Source organism: Chelon labrosus (genome assembly GCF_963514085.1).
Source record: "Chelon labrosus genome assembly, chromosome: 15".
Lineage (NCBI taxonomy): Eukaryota > Metazoa > Chordata > Actinopteri > Mugiliformes > Mugilidae > Chelon > Chelon labrosus.
In genome coordinates, this window is record NC_140348.1 from 15,086,687 (window position 1) to 15,108,862 (window position 22,176).

At 42.9% G+C, this 22,176-nt stretch overlaps 1 protein-coding gene across 8 annotated transcripts in view; it reads right to left on the minus strand.

The window, feature by feature from the left end:
• The window catches only part of marchf8 (membrane-associated ring finger (C3HC4) 8), a 75,257-nt gene that overhangs the window by 3,947 nt on the left and 49,134 nt on the right, over positions 1-22,176 (minus strand). For 5 of the 8 annotated variants that reach the window (XM_084561559.1, XM_084561560.1, XM_084561562.1 and 2 more), the window contains 5 exons: positions 17,622-17,672; positions 10,240-10,319; positions 3,935-4,115; positions 2,849-2,984; positions 1,093-1,107 (listed from right to left, as the gene is read on the minus strand). In XM_084561559.1, the coding sequence (XP_084417685.1) occupies positions 1,093-1,107; positions 2,849-2,984; positions 3,935-4,115; positions 10,240-10,319; positions 17,622-17,672 (463 nt within the window). The remainder of the gene's footprint in view (positions 1-1,092; positions 1,108-2,848; positions 2,985-3,934; positions 4,116-10,239; positions 10,320-17,621; positions 17,673-22,176) is intronic. The other 3 variants (XM_084561561.1, XM_084561563.1, XM_084561566.1) reach the window with 1 other exon arrangement.

The window sequence follows — 22,176 nt, forward strand, 5'->3', positions numbered from 1 at the left end:
ATTTCTTAATATTCACTACAGACGGTGTTGCAGGTTAGCGCGAACATCCCGACACGCTGCAGACTTTTTACAGCTGCATAAAAACACTCCAGTAAACTCAGACACAGGCCTGTAAATGCAAAATGATAAAATCTAAATAAATCTGGGCACCAGGGTTGTTTAGGCGCTGATCATACACCACAATGTCTCCAGCTCGTGTTAGACTCGGGACCACTGGTGCATGTCACTCCCTGTTTTTCTTTCTTTTCATTTCCTGTCGTTTCTCCAACATTGCTCTACAACACAGGGACAAGATGCTCCCCAAAATAATTATACTTATATAAAATAAATAAATAAATGACTGCCAAAATGTAATGCAGTGTTTGTATTAAATTTGGAAAACAATTTTTCCGGCCCCGTGGAAGTTACAGCATTTCTGCAAACTGCAAAAAGCCTAAAACCCGAAGGGTCCGAGTGGGAGGAAAAAAAATATGCAACTTCCAAAATAAATACTAAGAGGCAGCCCGAAATAAACGAACACCTTCACCTACAACTCATCAGCCTTTTCATTTTCCCTATTATGTTTCAGGGATATGAAATATAAAGGTCCACAATAGAGTTATTAAATCCTAGCCTTGATGATAACATGTGGAATGAAGTAGTGCCTAATATTATACGAAGGGAGGAATACCAATTTAAAACAAGGCAAACATAATACAATCAGCATGCCATTAGCGACACCGGACAGAGGCGTCAGACACTTTATATCCAACTTTATGAGCCGAGATGAATGTGTCATTGTTTGTGTGAGAATATGTCAGAGGGGTTTGTTTTAATCAAAACCCTCAGTCAGAAAGTATAACACAGAAAATACATCACAGCGTGTTCTTCAACTCTGCGCCTGTCTGCTTTCATTAAGCTGGAACATTCACTGAGGTGGCGTGTGTAAAGCAGCCTTTAAGGGTGGGGAAAAAAAATATTACTTCGTTCCTGAGATCAAGGCAGAAAAGGGAAGCAAAAGGGGCGTAAAAGTGCAGCAGTAGGAGAAGGCCCGATTACAGAAAGGCTGACGAGGAAAAACACAATTTGAAAGTTCAAAGTTGAAATGTTTACCTGGGATTCTTCCGGCTGCATGAGTAAAGAGAGTGTAAGTATCATGTGTTACCAAAGACACACAAACAGATTGAGAAGAAAAGTCAAATGAAGTCAGTCATTACAGGAGCAAAGACTAGGATGTAATCATCATGCAGTCAAAAGTTAAATCAGTTTCACGAATCAAAATGCATAAAATACATTTCATGGTGTTTAGATCCTACTTGATTTGTGAGCAAACTGACATAAAAAAATAAAAAATAATACATAACTGTGGTATTGTGTGACTTGTGAGGACAGGCAGGACTGGAGAGGAACTATTTGGCATCACCATGGTTACTGAACCTGACAGCCCTCGGGGACTCTAACAAGTCTGAATCATCAGGTTGGGCTAAACAGACACAGCCTGCTCTTCCATCTGTACACTGTCTCAGCGACGCCAAATATGCCAGGGAGGGACGAGCAGCAGCACACGTAGCGCCGGCGGAAGCTACGACGACAGCTCATCATTAAAGCAGCCTTCTCCATTTTTAGCCCTGATAGTGGGAGCACAGAGCTCTGAGGACCGCACCGTCAATCTTTCCATAAATACGTCCCGCTGTCCACTTTGGATGGAAGAAGCAGGCCATGCTCTACAGGCTGAATGGGGTTTAAACTCCTAGATTTCCCCTCATTCTGAGGTTTTAAAATCCATGAACCCATTCTGACCTACTACTGGACACTTTTAAAGTCTAAGGACAGCTGCAGGTTTCAGTTTGGCACAGACCGCCAACGGCACACAACGCTACAACCGGCAGCTCCTCAGCTTACTACAACGACTGAAAACAAAGGAAACCGGCAGATCTGTCCAAACGTGACTAAATCAAACAACCTGCACCTTGCAAGCACCTTGCTAACTTAGACATTATGTGTTGCTTCTTTGAATCTATTAAAAAAAAAAACGTCAAGCTGGTTGCCTGGCAACTTCATGACGATGTCCAGATCCCAGAAAGTAATTGCAAAAAATTCACTCTTATTATCTTTGTAAAGCCTTTCACACTGTCTTTGTTGTACACATTAAATAAACATTTGTTCTAGCTATTTAAGATTTCATGCTAAGCTAAGCTGCTGCTGCTCCTGCTGCTGCGGCTTCTGGCTTCCTGTCAAAATGATACTGATCTTCACATCTGAGGTAACAAGAGGTTGTTTCCCCAACTGCAAACCTGCTTCTTTTTAAACAGCCTCTGAAACGAATTATAGAGATTGTAGTGTATTTAGATGTTTCCCTTTCAGATATTGTGTCTAGTTTTTTGCCACGAGCTCGTGCCAACTACTGCCCTCACATAACTGTTGGCATACAGTCCGGCACGCAGACTTAAAGAGCTTTACATTTCCGAGGAGAGTTTGCCAGAATGACTAAAATCACTTTAAAAACAACCTCACTCGAGCCTGAATCTCTGTGCGAGTCTTAGAAAAGACAAATTAAACGAACAGTCAACTCTTCTACACATTTGTTCAGCCTCAGCCGCGGCTCTGATGCTCACCGAGCTTCTCGCTTGTGAATTACGCCCACATGCGTTCTCCTCTTAGAGAACATTTTACACTATTCACACTTACATCACAGCAACAGCACTACAGTTAAACCTTATATACTGTACATGAATGACTTGGAGACAGTGGAGGATTGTGGATGAATGGATGACATCAACAACAACGATACTACATCTAACAGAGAGGATGCCGCTTGATGCTTAGGTGCACTGTATGTTTGTGTGCGTGCGTCTGAGTCAAAGCTGACCGGATCTGATTTCATCCGCTGTTCTGTCGATGAGAACGTAGAGCGACCACACCACGCAGGTGATGGCGATGACGTGGAAGGTGACGGAGCACATGATCTTCCTCCTCTCGCTCGCCGTCATCTGTAGTTTCTCCCACTGACACAGACAGAAGACACGGGAGGATGTTAAAAATACAATACAGTCACACGCAAAGATAGAAGCTTTCAAATAATTCAAGCAATTAAACAGTTCTGTCGTTTTTTTATGAGCAGCTCAGAGCGTGAGCGAAATATTTGATGGAGACTTTTCAGCTGCTGTGAGCAAGATCCAGTGCTGCACAGCGCTTCTTGGTGGGGGGACTACAATAGGGAAAGAAAGTGGCGCGCAGCGTCCTGCAAACAGAGGAGACGTACACTGCAGCGTGCCAGGCAGCTCAGTTAACACACTGCAGCACCTTGTCGATCACTGGCTGCACAATACATCGCGCTGGAAATGAGCCCACAAAACAAATACAACGCCAGAACCATCAGATTAGTGTTGTAAGTAAGCGGTGTAAGTTCTCCCAACACGGCATTACTCATGAATCCAGTGATGAAATGGTTCGGTTGATTTCACGAGGCGTGTTGCAGCACGGCATGAAACCCAGCACTCTCTGATAAACAATTCATACCGAGACCAACATCCGCCCCTCATCTCGAATTTCACGTGAACCGCTTCAATATTCAGCCATGAGATTCAGAAGCTATTAACAGTGGAGCATTTGTTTAAGGCCTTTTGTGCAGCTAATGAAGGGTGGAGGAATTTTAATTAGAGTGTCCTGTTATCTGCAGGCCACAGCGATTGATAAGACCCTTTAAGAGAAGTGTACTGAAATGAATCCACCCTCCCCAACAAGTTACTTTTATGAGAAAAGCTTCAAAGCTCAGTGTCATGCTTGTGTTATCAGCGTGACGCATTGGAGACAGTTTTTGACATTTTTGGCTTCATAACAAAGGATGGGAGCTTAGCTGGGACACTTGGAAACAGAGCTGCGTGACAGTGAATTTATTAACTGAGAATGAACTAATAACTCACTTTCCATCTTAGATGAGGATGTACCGTCTTACCTTGCGCAGTGGTTTGAGCTTGGTCTCCATGATGAACTCATATTTGCAGAGCTCACAGCAGCGGGTGTCAGAGCTCTTGATCCACTGCTGTAGACAGGCCTGGTGGACGAAGCGAAGGCTGCCCGTGCAGTGGCATGGTGTGATCAGAGGACTGTCGTCGTCGCCTTCACAGTGACAAATCCTACAGGAGCCAAAGAATACAGTCAACACTAAGCTAGAGGCAAGACAGCTGTAACGGGAGGAAGGCAGGGGAAAGGAGAGATCAGAAAGAGAAAGGTTGGCAGGCAAAACTGACATATATTCCCAAATGTGGGAAGAAATTCATTCCTCGAAGATGTAACGTGCGTCAGCAAACTTGTAGTGTTCTCTAGATGTATTTGTATTGAGACAATGCGCTTAGAAAAATGCTAATTTTGCTTAGCACGGAATTAGGAAAGCAGGGCAGGTGGGGATATAATTTCACAAGCATAAAAGCATTCTGGCTGCAGAATGACAACACATGTCCCACATGGATAAACTCAATCAAGACAAACTAATTTGATTCAAAGCACTTCATCAGCAAGTCCAAACGGCACTTTCAGGAAATAATCTTTTGCATTCTTGAAATGTCACAGCATATATTGTTGGACAGCTTCAGATTTGTTGTTGCAAAAACCAACACAAGTTGCCTGTAATTATAAATATGTCTGGTCGACACACAGAATCCGCAGCATGGTAGCATCCAGTAATTTAATTTGTGCTTTTAATTTCCACATGTCCAGATGTTTTAGTTGACTCATTATGTGTATAGACATTATTCAGACACGCATATATTTAGTGGATTTCAGTTTTTGAGCCAATCTTTACACAAAAGTATCTTTGTTTGTGTGTCTCAGCAATACACCACCGCAAATGTTGGCCTGAAAAATACCTTAGCCGATTTTTAAAGCTTGACAAATTGAAAAATCTGTTGCAATGACACAGCACGCAGTTGCATTTGATTCAAGCGGTGTTTATGACGTTGTGTTAAGTCCCAGCAGACGTCTTCTTCAAGGTATACTCAGCACAGGTAGTGACGACTGGAACATTCGATTAGGTGTCTGTTACATCTAAAAAAAAAAATAAAATAATCTTTTGTCGGCAAGAGGAACCAATCATTTTTTAATATCAAACCGAAGAGGCTCAGCACTCCTTTTCAAGCTCACACTTTATGGGACAGGTAGAAAAACATTGTGGGAAATAATAGAGGCGCGTGTTTGTCTGTGTCTGTCTGTTCAGCGTCAGGGAGAGTACATCTGTGCAACTGACAAGATAGATAAGATTGTGTGAAACCCCAGAGTATGTGCACTCTTTCACTTTTAAGTCAAGCAGAGCCAGTGAGTTTCAATGGTAAGTAAGGGATAAAGTGAGGAGATGGAGAAGGTTATTAGAGCAACGCATTATCTCCAAGTTAAGCCATTATCACACACACTTGAGAGAGCAGAAAGCCATTATGATCTCAGGACTCAATGTCAGGACATTGACCTTGTTGTTCAGATCAGTCCTCGGTGAATAAGCAATAAGCTCCAAAATCAGCAGCTGCTTGTTCCACCAGAATGCCTTTTTGATTAAAGGTCAGACTGATGTCTCTGGCTAAGACATCAGTGATTGTAAAGCGGGACAAAGCTACTGTCGGGTAAAGTGCACACGATGTCTCTGCAGAGGCGTCAGTGGATTCAAAGCACGTGTGGAAATCTATATTTCAAACCCAATCTTTCTACAAATTTTCACAGGCTGAAGGATGCATGAACCAGGAACAGCTTCTATCGTTTTTCCCCAGAGAGAGTCGAGGAGCGGCGGCAGTTCTCTCTGGGGAAGAGAAAAGCAAAACAAAGCAAAGAAGAAGAAAGCTGCAGAAGGAGAAGGGACTGTTCAGATGAGACTGTCTTTATCCCAGTTCAGGGGAGGATAAGTGCACATGGACACCCGCGTGCGCCCACACATGTTAGAAAGTGAGCAGGCGAGATAAAGTCTATTTCCAGACTTCACTGATCTGACCAAAGCGTTACAAGATTAAAAGGCAAAGTGAACAAAGGAGGATAAAAATAGTTCATTGCCACAGGTTCTAAAAGAGAGGAGGTGGAGGAGCAAGGAGGGATTGAAGGGAAAGGGGGCACTATTAACATCTCAAGAGGAGTTTTTTGTTGCTGGTTAAGGACTGGCAGCTCTGTTTGTGTTTGTGTGCATGGATAATAAGACGATGAACGGCAGATTTTCATCCCACGCATAGGCTACTGTATTTCTATTAAGATTTTTTTTTTTTGAAAATCAGCCTGAGGAACAGGACCGTTCTTGGCACAATGGTTGACGCCTGCAGAAATGAACAGCTCTGACAAATTATTCTAATGCTGATTTTCTTAATGTAGGAGGGGACAATGACAGAGAATCCTCACATCTATGCACGGAGCCATAAAATGATAAAAATCATTTAGTAAGAGGACTATAGGAGACTCGCAGCTTTGCTAAATTTCACAGCAGCTTCACCTGCGAGAAACAGACAAAATTGTGGATAAAATGCCACAAGAGAGACTATAAAGTGCATAAAATTCAGCTGCATCATTAAACAAACTGTGCATTCACACATCAAGGAGGCGAACATCATTATCTCGAACCGTCTTGCAGCTACATTAACTGCATGTGTGTCAGCAGTAACACATTCTGAGCACAGTTAGGCAAGGGAAGTTAAAATTTAATTAGCAAGCAGCCAAAACACACCCCGTTTAACAGTAATTTTAAGATGGCAGAGGCTCTGCTAGTGCATGTCAACATTAAAATGTGAGAAGCAAAACAGAGTCAGGAAATTGCACACACCAAAAGCCGAGAAGGAAGCGAGCTCAGCAACACCACAGCCCTTCAGAGGCATTCACTCACTTCCTGTTTCCTCATACTTTTTTGCAGTGGCACTCAGCCGTGTTTGCTGCGTCGCTTTAAGACCCCGCTCCCCTCGAGCTACTCCTCTCTCTGCCCTCACCCTGAAATGTTCATGTATATGTATTTATTTTCAAATGAATTTTTCAACACTAATCTGTTTTCTTTCCCTTTTCTGCTAAACAGATTTCCGTGTGGATGATATGGGGCAGAGTGTGACAGCTGAGGCATTTTGCTCTCAGCCTGTTTTCAGTCTGAACAGTTTATGCTCAACACAGCTAGAGACACGCTGATCAGTGAAAAACACAATTCAATTAGCGCCAGCAGCCCCCTAAGCCATCTCCCTTTTTCCTCCTTACCCCTCTCTGTGCATCTTAAGAGGTTACTTGTCTCTCTGCTTGCATGCTTGCCTTAAAAGAGAACATTAAATGCGCTGGAGGAGACACTTATCGGTTAAGGAATTACATAGACTCTAGTTATTAGGTAAAGAAATGTTTTGGTTTGCATCTGGTGGTCTACTAGAATATGCACGATGAGAGAAATGCGTATGTGTAGAGTTTGCAAGTCGTAAAACACTTAAAAGAAAAGGCGAGGCAAGATGCAATAGCTGGAGAAGGTGGAAATCTAATCAGAGTAAAGAAATCTAGTTTGATTAATTAAAATGTGACAGCCAGTATACGGTTTTTGATGATGAATAGATGGTGGATGTAACATTTTAAGCAAGATGATGTGTCTCTGAGACATTATCTCTTTAACTGTTGTAGTTATTCATTAAAATCAGCTTACGAAATGTTCATGAGAAACATAGTTTCTCTAGAAGGAAACATTTCTGCTGAGGAAGTCGACTGAGTCACCTCTTATCAGACGCCTGTTCCTTTCTGAAATGTAAAAAAAAAAATAAAAAATAGCTGGCTAATGATTAACGTGATATTTGTCTTGTGGGAAAAACAACCGCCCACGCGTTCTTACAGGTGAGCCTGAGCTTTGAGTGCTCACGCTTCAAGCCACCTGACAGGGAGCTGGCACGATGTGTTTTGACTGTTTGCACAGTCAGAGTCTACGCAGGCTATTTGAAGCCAATAATCTGCCTCTTGATCTCCGGACCTCACCTAGCCAGTTCTAAGCTTGTGTGTCTCCGTCAGCCTACACCTGACACGTGAGATGTACAAAAGCGAAGGAAGTACAACTGAGGACAGACGTAGATGTGTGCGTTCCTTTGTGTTTAAGACTTTATTTGATCAAATAAATGAGCCAGGCAGAGTATTGACAGATCTTGTAACTGAAGGGCTCAATGTGATGCTCAAAATTGCTGTTTTTGAAAACTGACAAGCTTCTATTTAGAGGTAAGGCCTCATTTTCAGAGGTCGCGCTGACACGGCTCGGTTTGTAATGAAATATTACTCACAGTGTTCCCCATCTAACGTGGTTTGTCACGTGACATATACAGATGATGGCCTCGCTGACCCGATCAGGCGGCCAGTTATTGTTCACTTTCCATTTCACCGACAGAAACACTCTCCACTTCCCGGTACTATTAAATCTTTTCCACCCTAACCTCTGGCCCTCTATCTGTCCCTTAACACCGCCATTGCCCCGCGATTCTGCCGCAAAATCTTTAAGCTTATGAGCAAAATCAATCACAATTTTCTGCACCCTATGTGAGACATTTTACTGCCTCATCGATCTGGTAACAATGAAAAATTATTTTAAAACCACCGCTTGGCAGCACAATGAAAAACATGGCAAAGCACTAAGATAACAGTGGAGAAAAATTAGATGGCATGAAATTACATTAAGCCACATTTCTGCTCTTGACACACACAGGGGGTTGAATCGGGACAACTGAGGAGGAGGCGTACTGTACAGTGCTGTGGTGGGTGCAGATTAAAGCCTCTATGTGTCAGGTTCTTCTGATTAACAGCTCCACTCTGAGCAGGGGTTTACAGGACAATTACTGCTGCGGTATGAGATATTTGCTTGCTAGTTACGCTACAGGATGAGAAGCTGTCCACTACTCCACAGGGCTCTAGGATTCACTGCCACTTTAACGGCACAGGGGTGGTCTGGGCTTTACCAAGTTACAGGAAGGGTGGGTGGATTACACCATCCAGACAGTCACCCACCTGCAGCAGTCCCCAGATAGCGAATAGGGTGACAGTGGCCCAGTTTTCTCAGAAAAAGGGGATGGGCAGCGGTCCAAGTCGCTGTCCTCATCCATATAGCACAGCGGGGCAAGAAGAGCACCCAGCCCAGTCACAGTGACTGATTCTGCGGTTTCCAGCTGGCCCGTTCCCTTTGGAGCCGGACTGGGCTGGTCCTCCTCAAACACGTCGTCATCTCCCAATAGATCCTCAGGGGCAAACCCTGACTCACTGCCTTCCAGAAGGGCGCTAGAGGACTTGGTGATGTGGAGGTGGGAAGCGTAGCTGCCCAGCTCAGAGCACTGCAGGCTGACCGACGTTGAGGAGCGAGAGAAGGGAAGGAGCAGACGGAGGAAGTTGGAGTTCGGGGAGAGATGAGGGTGGAGGTGAGTGTTGGAAAGAGGAGTGGGAGCGGTGATGGCGGCAGGGTCGGACGGTAAGCAATTGGTGGAAGGGATGCCCAACATGTATTTGTAGTTGTTGGTGAAGGAGGGGACGAGGTGGGGGTGGGTGCGTGTTGAGAAGGCCAGATTTGGCATCTGGTGTGTGGGAGCTGCAGCCAGCTTGCCGTTGAGCGTGTGAGCCTTTCGAGCCGAACCAGGAGGCTCGGCAGGCTCCGGCTTCGTCGCCAGCTCTCCCTCAGAACATGTGCGATCTATGAACTGCAGACCACGGCAAAGACTGTCCACTCGCTGGCCCACGTCGTTCAGTGACACTGAAAACCTGAGTGAGCCGCTGTTGACGGACGTGGACGGCGGGCGGAGCAGAGAGAGCCAGTCTCGCTGTTTGGAGTGTTTGGAAGCCGGCGGGGCGTCCGCACAGACGGTGGTCACGGAAATACCTTCTGAACCACCTCGACAGGTTTTACCGTTAGAGTTCAAAAGAACCACAGCAGTCTGCTTCTGAGTGTCCTGTTCCTGACGGCTATTGTAAAAGTGTTTACGCACATGTGTTGATGAAGAAGAGGAGATAGACACGAGATAGACATCAGTGGTAAAGGACAGCAGGAGAAGGTGTGGGAAAGGAGAAAAAAGAGAAATGGGAAAGACATCATGCATTTGAAAATAAAGGAACTTGAAAAAGGAGATAAAAGGATGATCCATGTTACCAACCAACTCTACTCCCCACAGTGACAAGTGTATTGCTCAAGGGTAACGGGTAATCCAACATCACCCATTGATAAGGTGCTTCATCAGCAATGGACTGATAAATAGATTTAACTTATTGCCCTTAGGTGTCCAATTTACAGGCACGAATTGAGGATGAAGTGGTCTGTACCTGCAGATGTCCTGACTGGAGGGGGAAACCGACGTCCTCGAGAAACTGCATGGAGCGTTGACTGAAGTCGGGCTTCCCGCCTGAGGAACACATGTACAAAAATAGCCAGTTTAGAGCACGGTGCAATCAGAAGACATCTAAGTGAAACCCTACAATGAAATAAATACTGCATTATTCAACAAGCGGGACCAAATCATATTTCCTCTGATGTCTGCAACACTCTTGTGTGGTGAGACTGAAAAGAGTGAGAAGCACATAGAGATGCACAAGGCTGATACATAAGAAAAACACAACGCCGGCAGTTAATCTCTCTGATTAAAGTAGTGCCAAGCAAAATATGTCTCAGTGCGTCACGGAGCAGACGAACCACCAGGCGGGCCACGAAGAGAAGCGCAGCTGAGACAGAGGGAGCGTTATGAAAAGTGAGGGGCTGAAGAAGACACAGCTGGAGGAAGCGAGGCTGCGCGGAAGTCGGTCTAGACTCCACTGAGAATTTAAAACAGAAGCACCTGCAGGTACAAGCTAGTATAAACACCTTCCCCCGTATCTGTTGTAGCTTTCATCAATAAGTAATAAATAATAAAAGCATAAGTTTTGGGTTCATTTACTAAGTCTTTCGCAGTGTGTGTGACAGGGCAAGAAACACAAGCAGTCAGGAGATAGCACTGGTGGTAAACAGGCCAACATTTTAGCAAGACTTTCATCCTTATTTAGAATAAAATATTAAAAGTGGAGTATTAGTAATAAGAAACAATATGAAACAAGATACAGTTTGTGGAGCTCATTTAAATAAACCGAAAGTGATTGTATTCGTGTTAATATTAGGCTTTATTTAGATGCAGCTGCCAGCATTAGGGGATTTAAGGCCTTTAGACCACTGGTTTCTAAATTTAGTACAAATGTGGTTTACCTCATTTAACTCCCACCACTAACGCGCTTAAAAACATTTCCTAAATGTCAAACTAGTCCTTCAGCAATTCATCTCAGTCCTTTCCACAATGTCAGATGCAGACGTGAAACATAAAGAATGGGACTGGGTCTGGGTCGCTAGCGTAAAGACACAAGAGGCCTGGTAATTTCAGAAAGAAACTAATTACCTATTGATTTCATTTCTAACTAAAGGGAAAATTTATAGCTCAGGGCCTGACACCAATCAATAAAAAAAATTCAATGTCCAGCTTTGCCCTTCAGCTTGTTTATCTATCTGTACATGAACAGCAGGGCTTCACTCCAACCCCCCCTTTTTCCGCACACACAATAGCACGCACAACGCCGCCTCTCTGTTTCGTTTCTTTGATAGCTCGTCCAAGGTTTCGAGCTATCGAAGAGTCTTTTATTTCCTCCATGTTTATTGTTTCATTTTACTGCCTTATTTTAGCCTTACCATTCACATTCAAGGCTGCAATCTGGGGACTATAAATGTAGTCCTGACTGCTTTGAGAAGCAAGTGAGAGACGCAACACATTCCTTTAGCTTCAGCAATGACTAAAAAAGGACTAAATGTGTGTTTAGCAAAAACACTTGGTGACTGAACTCTAAACGTAGATTGTGATATGAGCAGTAGCACAAGATAATCTTTATGTTCATCCTGATTCTGTTAATCATCAATGTAGTCACCGTGTTGACAATCAACCTCTTCTCCGAGCAGTCAGACGACACAGCAGCGATAACGGGAAGTTAATCATTGCTACCTCGACTCTGTTAACAGCTTGTTCTGTACAGCCTCTTATTCAGCATCTGCTCTCTCGTAACGGCTCTTGTGACGAGGACCTTTCATGAGTAAATCAGTGGCTGTGTTTAATGAGTAACTAAAACAATGCAGGGAGTGATGATTGTTGAACTGTTGAAAAATGTATCAGGCGGCCGTGAACAGAAGCGTATTCACATTTAAATGTATACGTTTATCTGCGGTTCTTTGTCTCTCATGAAATATGCTCCAATACTCCAACTTAACATCGTGCTATAGTGAACACCTGTTTATTGTATGCGCTGAAACAACTCCCACTCTCAACACACACCTCTTATTCCTTACATCTGCTACGGCCTCTGCCTTCATACTTCACAGCCTCCACTTGGGGAGCTCTCATTTTCTAGTCTCTTGGGCCTTTAAAGTCTAACAAGAGCTCCTAACTAGCAGGACAGACGATGTGAGCAGACGAGACTCACAACAGAGAAGCAAAGCAGAAGATAACCACTCTTATTAACAGAAACTATGCAACTCACTACTGAAATATCACTTTCATGTCACACTCTAATCTGAACCTTAACGTATTAATTGTTACTTCTGCAAAATTGTTTACATTCGACAAAACAAATTCCACTTATACTTGACGGGGTCGACAGATCGGACAAAAGCCAGCAGGGCGACCTTGAGTTGGGACTGTTTTGTTAAAATACTATTATTGAGGTTAAGTACGAGCTCCGAAGAAATTGTCTGACATTTTTGAAAATAGGTTTATTGTCTTTCTTGCCGAGGGTTAGATGAGAAGATCGATACCACTCTATGGTTTGTGCGCTGTCATAAAGCTATAGCCAGCAGCAGATGCAATCCTTTATGGAGGTTAAATCCAAAGCTAACGAATATTACTGCCTGGATGGTTTCTCAAACTGCCCTCAGCAAACGTATAATAAATTCAATTTTAAAATCATCAACTTTATTTTTATTAGCCTGTTTCATCAGCAGTTTATTTTTATATATTTTTGCCTCTCATTTTCAGCTTCTGTCTTGCTCTCACAAGGTCATGCTTCTTATTAAAAGTCAGGACTCCTAATGCTGCGCCGTCAATGCTGAACGATATCCAAGCGCTGTCATCAGTTGTAAGAGACTTAAAGTCAGCCATGAGATGGAGGGAGTAGGTGGTTCAAGAGGAAAGGCTAGTTACAATGATTACACACTGGTGCAGTATATAATCAGAAAAGAACGGAGCAGCAAAATTCAATGACAGACCTAAGGTCTCCTACTGGCTCCAAGCAAGAAAAACCAGAGTCAGATAAGGTATTAGTTTTCATGAGCTACTCCAGGAAATGGAAGTCGTTTACTAAAGAGTAGTTCTCCTCGTTTACTGAGAAACTACAAACACATTAGAGCCTTAATCTGGGCGATTTGCTAGCAGCAGTTTGCACAGGAGGCCGAAGGAAAGCTGATGGATTTGATTGTCCAATCATTTCTCTGGCACTTGAGACCATCTAAAATCATGACTATCCATCTGCTTCAATGGGACCTCATATGAGCTAACAGAAACTGGCAATCAGTGCAGTTGCTTCAACACTTGGACAGACTTTAGAGTGGCAGCACAGCGAGGAGAGAGAATATATTCCTTCATCATTTAATATTACTAAACCCGGCTTTGTATACTACGACGGTTTTGTGGTGAAACGATAATTGTTTAATTACACATTTTGGTCACAGTTAGTTGAATAACATTTGAATATTCGTGTCATTGGACGACTCAAAGCATCTGCGTGATTACAGAGTCGACTGTGTGAAAGTATAACACTTAAATAGTGGGTTAAATTACACTGAACAAATGTCCGCTGTGTTATTAAGCACATGTGAGACATTACTGTTACATAACTAGGACTTGGATGTTCCAATCATTATGATAACTCATGATGATAAACACTGAGACAGCTGTTTTATGCCTTTCGGGTTTACACTGAACATGCACTTTGAACACTCCTAAAAGCTCTGTGTGTTGTCTCACGCTGCTCTGGAAACTTATATATCAGAGAGCTTGTCAGAAATGTTTATTAGCCGCAGAGCTGGGGAGGGATTAGCTGAATAACCGATAACTTGATTAACAGTAAATTCATTAGCAACTTGTTTGACAAAGCCACTAATCATTTGTCATATTTTAGGATTTGTTCGGAACACAACGCTTGTTTTTGTTAATCAGCGGCTTGGTTTGCATGGGTGGCGTTTCTTAAACCTGATTTCAGTCATTCTGATTAGACATTCAGTCTGTCTATATGTGCGCTAAATGAAATTATCTGATGTATGTGTTAATGCACCATACAACACAAATCATACGAGAAGCTTTTAAGACATGTGCAAAGTGATACAGCCTACTGTGGATTATCAAATCTGCTGAAAATATAACAGAATCACAGAAAGAATCGTTACTAACAATAGCGCCAGTGTAAATGCAGTAAATGTGAATGTTTGTGGCATTTCTGGGTTACATACAACAGCTTCTGTTTTCAGTGTTGTGGTTAAGCCTAGCTAATCACACCAACAATGGGTGATTAGGATGAGATAAAGTTAAGTTCCCTCTCATCAATCCAAAGTTCAGCAGAAACCCAAAAATATTTAAAAAATGCTTGTTTTAGATTTAGGAAGCAAACAATCGGAGGACAGACCCAGGTTGTGTGCCGCAACAGTGGAGCCTGAATTGCTGCAAAACCGCAGCAGCTTGAATTTTAGAGCACCACCAGATGTTTGGCTGACTGTCATCGCCCACTGAGCGGTGAGTTGCTGCTTTGTGTCTTTATGAGCACTGTAATGCTTTAATTCCTTCCAAAACAGAGTAGGAGGCATCGCGCAGCTCCCTAGCACTGTGCTAAAGAGAGAAACGGCTACAGCTAAGCCTCCTGACCTCACCGAGTGGAAAATCAACTCACGCCAAATCAGCGGGCAATCCCCGGCCCACACTCTGCACCCAGTCAAAGCTTTCAGAGCTGCTTTTGTATATAACAAACACCGGCAATTTCTTCCGTTTAACAAAAAAAAAAAAAAAATGACCCACAACCTCCAAGTTCTTTCTCAGCAGCATGAAGAAAGACATTTATTGAATAAATGAATCAATGGACAAACAACCATAGAGCAGATGAGATATTATCAGTTGCTGGAAACATATTTATATCTTCGACCAAATACTTTAATCCCCCCCAGTGACAGGCTCAGTGATCATCTTTATGACACCGTTTGCTCCCTGGCCAAACATAGCTGCTAGTTTTTAGCTTATTTTATAAATCTCTTTCTCCCGGTGTGAGGCTGTGTCCTCGCAGGTATTTCAGTCGGCCAAGTTTCTTGAAAAATATGAATTTCAGATTTTTTTTTTGAGCTGTTCAGTTCAAGAAAACGCCAACAGCTGACTTTCTGAACCACAAAAGGTGCGAAAGCCACATAACAGGTGAAACAGGTGCCCTCGTTCGACAGAATGAACATATTCTTTGGATGTTGGAGCTCTCACACATCATCCAGCCCGTTACCGCCGTGCCAAACCGGAGACGTTATGAAATATTCCTCTCAGGCCGACGCTGTGGTTATTTATACAGAGAGATATCTTTTAAGTAGGTCAACAATTGGATACGAGTGCATTCATTTTTGATTTGATCTGACACAAGCCAATGTAATTCAGCTTGAATCCCTGCCATGTGCAGCGACTCCGCTTCTGTTTGTTTCGTTGTCCTTATTTCGAGTCTGGCTGCAGCTCACGTGGAAATGAACAAAAACAATCCAGCACCAGTCGATCATCCATTAACACCTCATACAGACGGGACACGTATAAAAGGACTGAATGGTGTGCATTTTTACTGTGATCGGCTTTCAGTTCTAAATTAACTTGACCTACATTTCATATCCTTTCCAAAAAATTCGGCAAGACGTGAGTCAGTGCTGGAAATACGAAAATCTTTCATCTCATCCTGCCAATACTGCAGAGAGCGAGGAGACTTATGAATGCACTGCATACATGCATAAAATCACACTCTGTAGCCTTGTAGATCATATTCTTATTCAAGCAGCTGACGGTGTAAGAAGTTTCGGGAAGATGGTGCACCACTGAAAATATATCACACACACATATAATAAGCTTTTTTTATTTTCAGTTTGAGTCTTTCAGATTATCCGTCAAAAGTTTCTTGCACTAAATTGTCCAAATCGGTCTACAAGTTCAAGCCAGCCACCTTCCCAGTCGCAGCCTGACTCACTCCCTTTAACTGCCGAGACTCCCAGCAGACCTGTCTGTGCACAGGACAATTAATACCGATTTAAACCTCGCCCGTCAGTTGTATTTCCCTTTAGGAAGGAGGCGGAAACACCAGCTGGCAGACAGACTGCTGATTATCAATTAGAGCTGTCAAACTTAAGAGCCTTGTCCATACTTTATGTCTGTCAGTCCATTACGCGCACATTCGTCAGAGGAACGGCGGTCTACAGTCGCTAGGACGTTCAATGACAATGCATTGGGTCTGCTAAATACTAACCAATGAAATACACCCGTCTGTTGTGTATGTAGAGGTTAAGAAGAGAAGGCCTGACACTGTTGCTCGGTCACAGGAATATTGGGAAATGCACTTGTTCACTTCCTTTTTCACAAGTTAGATGACACCAAAAACACTTTCTGTTCTTCTCGTATTCATTTTTATGTCTTTATGCATAGCGAAAAATAAAGACACGCAGTCATCACACAAGACAACCACATGAGCTGTTCAGATGAAAATTTCTCCTTAATCTGTCCGTTGTAAACATTTTGATGATTTTGCAAGAGCGCTTCCTGGTTCAGCGTTGACAGACTTCATACACAGTTCAGCTGCGCCTGCAGAATAATCTACTCCATGTAAAGCTGTGGTGTTTGGATAGCTCTGCTATTATATCCAAGAATGACAGACAGGAGTCCAGAAACATTCCTTCAGACTGATTTCGCTGCTCTTGAAGTTGTCCGTTTCGCAGGTGGATTGCAAAGAGAAATCTGAATTCTGTGTAAGGATTTGGTATATATTAAACATACATACTGAATATCATCCTTAATATTGAATGGCTCGAGCCAGGTGCATAAAATTTAGATGATCCCTTGCAGCTATTGAGAGCACCGATGTCCAAAAGGTATCTATGGAACACTTGCAAATGAGTCTGATTTGTTGTGTTTATCGTGGCCAACCATTCAGAACAGTATTTACATTTAACCATGATTGTTGTAAACGGTGTGGTTTTCATGCTCAAGTTTAAAGAGCGAACGACTCGCGGATCAAACATTATTACCGGAGCTGTCCCGTGGTGATAAAATGACCCTGACATCTATTAGCACAAGTACAAGGTTTATCCCCCTAAGAAGCTCAGGCGAACCACCCCATATTTAATGCAGGCCAGGGGAAGCGATGGAGAAGACAGGAAACGGAGGAAATCGAGTAAGACGTGAGCCACAGAGGCTGATCAGTGAGGCAGCTCTGATTAGGGAGATGTGATGCGACAGAGGCAGGTTATCTATCAGCTGCTCTCACTTGGCTGCGTGTCTATCGGCCCTGTCAATCTGCACCTTCATCCCCAGCTCACCTCACTGCCAGCCTCTTGTCTTTATGTTTGCTCCCTTTCCTCTGCGACGAAGAGAGGAGGTCGTACATGTTTCATTTAGCTTCTTTAACGTGTGTGCGGGTTGACTCACCTTTGATATATTGCTGGACCGACTTGCCGAATGACCCAGGGGCTTTTCATTCTGTAAAAGACGGAGAAATAAAAGCAACAGTGAGTAAAAAACACAAACAGAACACATACGGCACTTGACTTGAATTGAGTGGGGCTGTACAATGACAACAACATCATCACAGCGACGACGCTCACATGTTACAATACAATATAGTGACAATAAAGGATTCTTGATCTTCATCTTGATCTTCTTGAATATTTACCATGCCCACCGGCTTATCTTAGCATGTCAGAACACTAACATTCAACAATTAGCACAAACCACAAAGTAGTCATACAAATTTCAGTATTCATGCCAAAGTGAATCTCAAGAGGAATGACTGGAGTGGATCAAAAATATCTGCACAATGACTTCATAGCACTCATTCCCATAAATGTCCACTATTTGACCACTAAAATCCAAAACCAGAAGTGGTGTTCGAGTTCAAGAAATATGAATAGGGAAGTACTGAGTAGGGCTGATTCACTGTTCCTGAGTAATGAGCACAGCAAAGCTACATTTCTCAGCAGCTCAGCAAGCCTCTGAGCCGGAGCCGTTTGGCATCTTAAGTTGGTAAATCAAGTTCTCCTGGAATGAGACGAAAAGAGGGCAAGCTGCTCGCATAATGCCCAAAACTGCAACTGAAACGGTGTCACAATATTTGTATCATTACTTGGGAAGCGAAACGGGCCAGTTAAGTTTTGCTTTGACGCTCGATTCCCTCTCTTTTTTTCCTCAGCTCCCATTAGATAAACAGCCACTGGGGTGTTGTGAAGCATTTGGCACTGAAGCCTCACGTGGTTCCTTAATGAGTAATCAATCTTAGTTACATAATGCTGAGTTCACAGCGGTCGGACGGAGCTGTGCACACCTTGGACGATAACAAATCTTTGCAATGTGTCTGTGCGGACACGTTTATGGATATATGAGTGTACGGTCTGATTAAACTGTTGTTGGGTTCAAACTGGCTGCCCTGGCCACTATTCAGCTCCCACTCCACATCATAGACTGCACGTGGCAACTTAATTGTACACAGACCTGTCAGTTACATAATTAGATTAGTTTGTTACTGATTAGTGGTACTGTTGCGTCATTATTCTGCTTCCAGCTCCTTTAAGTTGTATTTTCTTGAGTGAACTTGAGTGAAGTTCTCAGATCAAGTGAAGAGTCTGGCTTTATTTTCATTTCTCAAGAAACAAGAACTTACTGTATTAGCATTAAAGTTGCTAGCATTAAAGTGAAGGTGTGACTAAATGTTAAAAGCTCTCCATCCAGTCATTGTTGGGATATTTCAGACTTGATCAAAGCGGATGAGCGACTAACACATCTAAACATTGCAGTGGTGGATGTTTTCACTTGTTTAAAATATCATCGGTGTTTAGGAATCAACAGACAGACACAGGTGATGAGGAGGTCAGTGAAGCCCCTGGACTGCCGCCTGAAGCAGCTGCTCACTTTAAAACGTTGGAAAAGTCAACTGTGCGTAGAAAGACAGCAACGATATACACACACACACATGTGCTGGCTACAATTTGTTTGCGCGGGGATGTCCACTCTGAGAACTTTCTACACGCTGTTAAGAGGCAGCAGCATCCGAAGTGTTGCCTCCGCCACCTTTGCTCTGACAGGAAGTGTATTAACCGTAATGCGCACACACAAATCATACTACTCACAGACTCACAACATGCTACCAATTATAATTACTTCAGCGTTTCACATGTAGCCGCAACTAGTTGCCATGGTGATGGAGGACTGCTGCATGTGCGGCATGAGTCTCTCCATCACTCTCTGCCTCCTTCCATCTCCATCCTTATTTTTCTCCATTTTCACTAAATGCCCGAGGACACCTAAACAAACACACACACACACTGGATACTGGCCACAACTACACACACACACCATCCCATACAAGTTTCTTATGTCAGATTATATAACTTTATTGTCAGATTAGATAACTTTATTACCAGAGTTTGGACAATGCACTCATGTCTGAGTATGCACAAATTCTCAACCTTTAACCCATCACACCGTAATCTGGTTTTACTAGGAGCATTATGAATTTCTGATGACTGCGGAGAGTTCAATTAAACGCACACCTCTCTATGTGCGTGTCTCATCTTGGCTGATGCAATGGCACAATTCGAAGCCTAAAGACATGTCATCTCCATCTGGGACAAAAAGTTGCACTTGAACACACTCCAAACACTACAGCCAGCGGCCAGCTGGAACACATGTTGTCCACCTACATAAAAGGAAATAACTCTAATCTGTAGTCTGCATTACTCAAACAAAGGTGAATACCAGAAAACCCAGGATTAGCTAGGAAGCTAGAAGAGCTAATAACCACGATGCAGCTGGTTTACAGCTTATCGATTCTTGATGATCGTGATCCAAGAGCTTTCTGTGCGCCTTTGAACTTTCCGGTTTTGTTTACTTTCGTCACTTCTGTTTCTTTTCTCCTGCACTGATCCGCAAAACCGATCAGCCAGTTAGAGATCTCTGTCACTGACGCACACATGCTGCCGATTCATGCTAAATCGTCCCGGCACCACAATGTTCCTCCTAGTGCCTTTAGATTCACATATGAAAGTAGCAAAAGTACAAAAAAAACAACCAACACTGAAGGTTGTTAGACTCACAGGGTGGCTGCAAGGACAGGTAAGATCTCAGTCTCTTGCTGTACTAGTGGATTAAAAGGAAGCAGTTCTTCTCCATTTCCATGTCATTACTTCTTCAATGCATTCAACACAATGTCACAAAATGGTACACACAGCTCTCAATGGGTGCAATTTGTTCAGCAAATCAATTGTCAGATTGCTGAAGAGGATAAAAATTCATTTTTTTTTTCTCCAGGAGATGACAGCCAGGGATAAAAGGCGCAGCCAAAGAAAAGAACAAATTGATGATCCTTGCCCTTAATCCTTCCTTCTTGGCCAAAACCGGGGTAACAAGCGGCTACGCCTAGACTGAGGTTTTCTCGAAATAACAAGGCAACAAATGGACTCGTGGTCTTTATAAATCAGTGGTTAGAGCAGAGAAACTGAGCACAGATGATGAAAGATGAGAAAAAAAATACATCAAATTCTCTATCAAACACAGCTTACCCTTAAAAAGGCCTCACTTCCAAACTACGTTACCTACCGAACAAGAGGTCACCTTCACTGCCACCATGACCGTCAACGATAAAGGGCCTTATTCTCTGAGCTCATGCATAATTCTGATAAAAAAAAAGGGTTCAGGTTTCACAGTCCGCTGTGTCCGTCTTACTCAGCCTTCACCGTGGGGCCGTTAGCAGCCCCAGCCTTTGATAACACAACGTTCACAGTGGACTCTGAAGGCTAAAAAAAAAGCTTTGGAGAGTACAAGCGAGGAGAAGAGGTCATATTCTGAGGGATCGCTGCCGGTTCTCAGGGCTCTGTTCTTGGCCCACAGGGAGGAGGGCTCAGATCCCTTTTGAGCATGAATCTCAAAAAGATAAAACCTTTGTGAATTTAACCCTTTCTCTCTTTGAAACTCTGTCTCTTATTTCCTCAGCAGAACTTTCTTTTAAGTATTAGATTTGATGCAGGTATCACAGATTGGACTGTAGATTATATGAAAGAAGGTGCAGGCTGGATGTGAAGGAGCTGATTCAAGTCTGATTAAAGAAGAACATTTTCATAACCAATTAAATGTTTCAAGCTTCGCAAAGGACATTTCAAAACTAAAAACTTAACAGTTGATGGATGGATGGATTTAAAACAGCAATCATTAGTTACACCCTGTACCGTTTTTAGATGGTCCACAAATATGTTTAACTACTAATTATTTAGGACTGCAAGTAACGATTATATCATCACCAGCTAAACCAAGGGTGCATCCCAGTTTTGTTTTCCTAAGTGGAGAAATTTCCCTCAGCAGTACGCATATTTAATGTTTCAAAGAAAAATCGACTTGCTGGCTTAATTATTCTACAGTTAACAATTTCTCAGATGAAGGGAAGAGACCTTCACAATGACAAGGCAAACACAGACGTTAAGCAAGCATAGCGTTTAGCATCTTAGTTTAGTGTTCAAGCAAAATGTCCAATCTCAAGTTCAAGCTCTGTGTTTGGACAAAACAAGATATATAAGGGCATATTAAATATACTGTTTTGTCCAAACACTGTGTCTGGACTGAACTGATTATATAAGCAAACGCTAAATGTAACTCCATAGATTGTAAATGCTCACGGGATAAAACACATTTAATGAAATGCTCTTGTAGAACTCACTTGTGACGAGCCAAGTTTGAAAACTGCTCTAACCAGTCAAAGATAAACATGTCTTATTTTGTTTAGAAGGTTTACTTTACAGAAGTGAATCTTGCTGCTTCCTCCTGGTTTTTGCACCATTTCACATGACAAGAGATCCAGCACACAGATGCGTCCAAGTCAACAACTCCTCAGAATGCAAACTTGAGAATTACAGTTGGAGCACGGTCTGTGCTCACCTGTGCCAAGGACCGCATCAATCTCCACACGCTCATGAAACGAGATGTCACACAACACATCAGG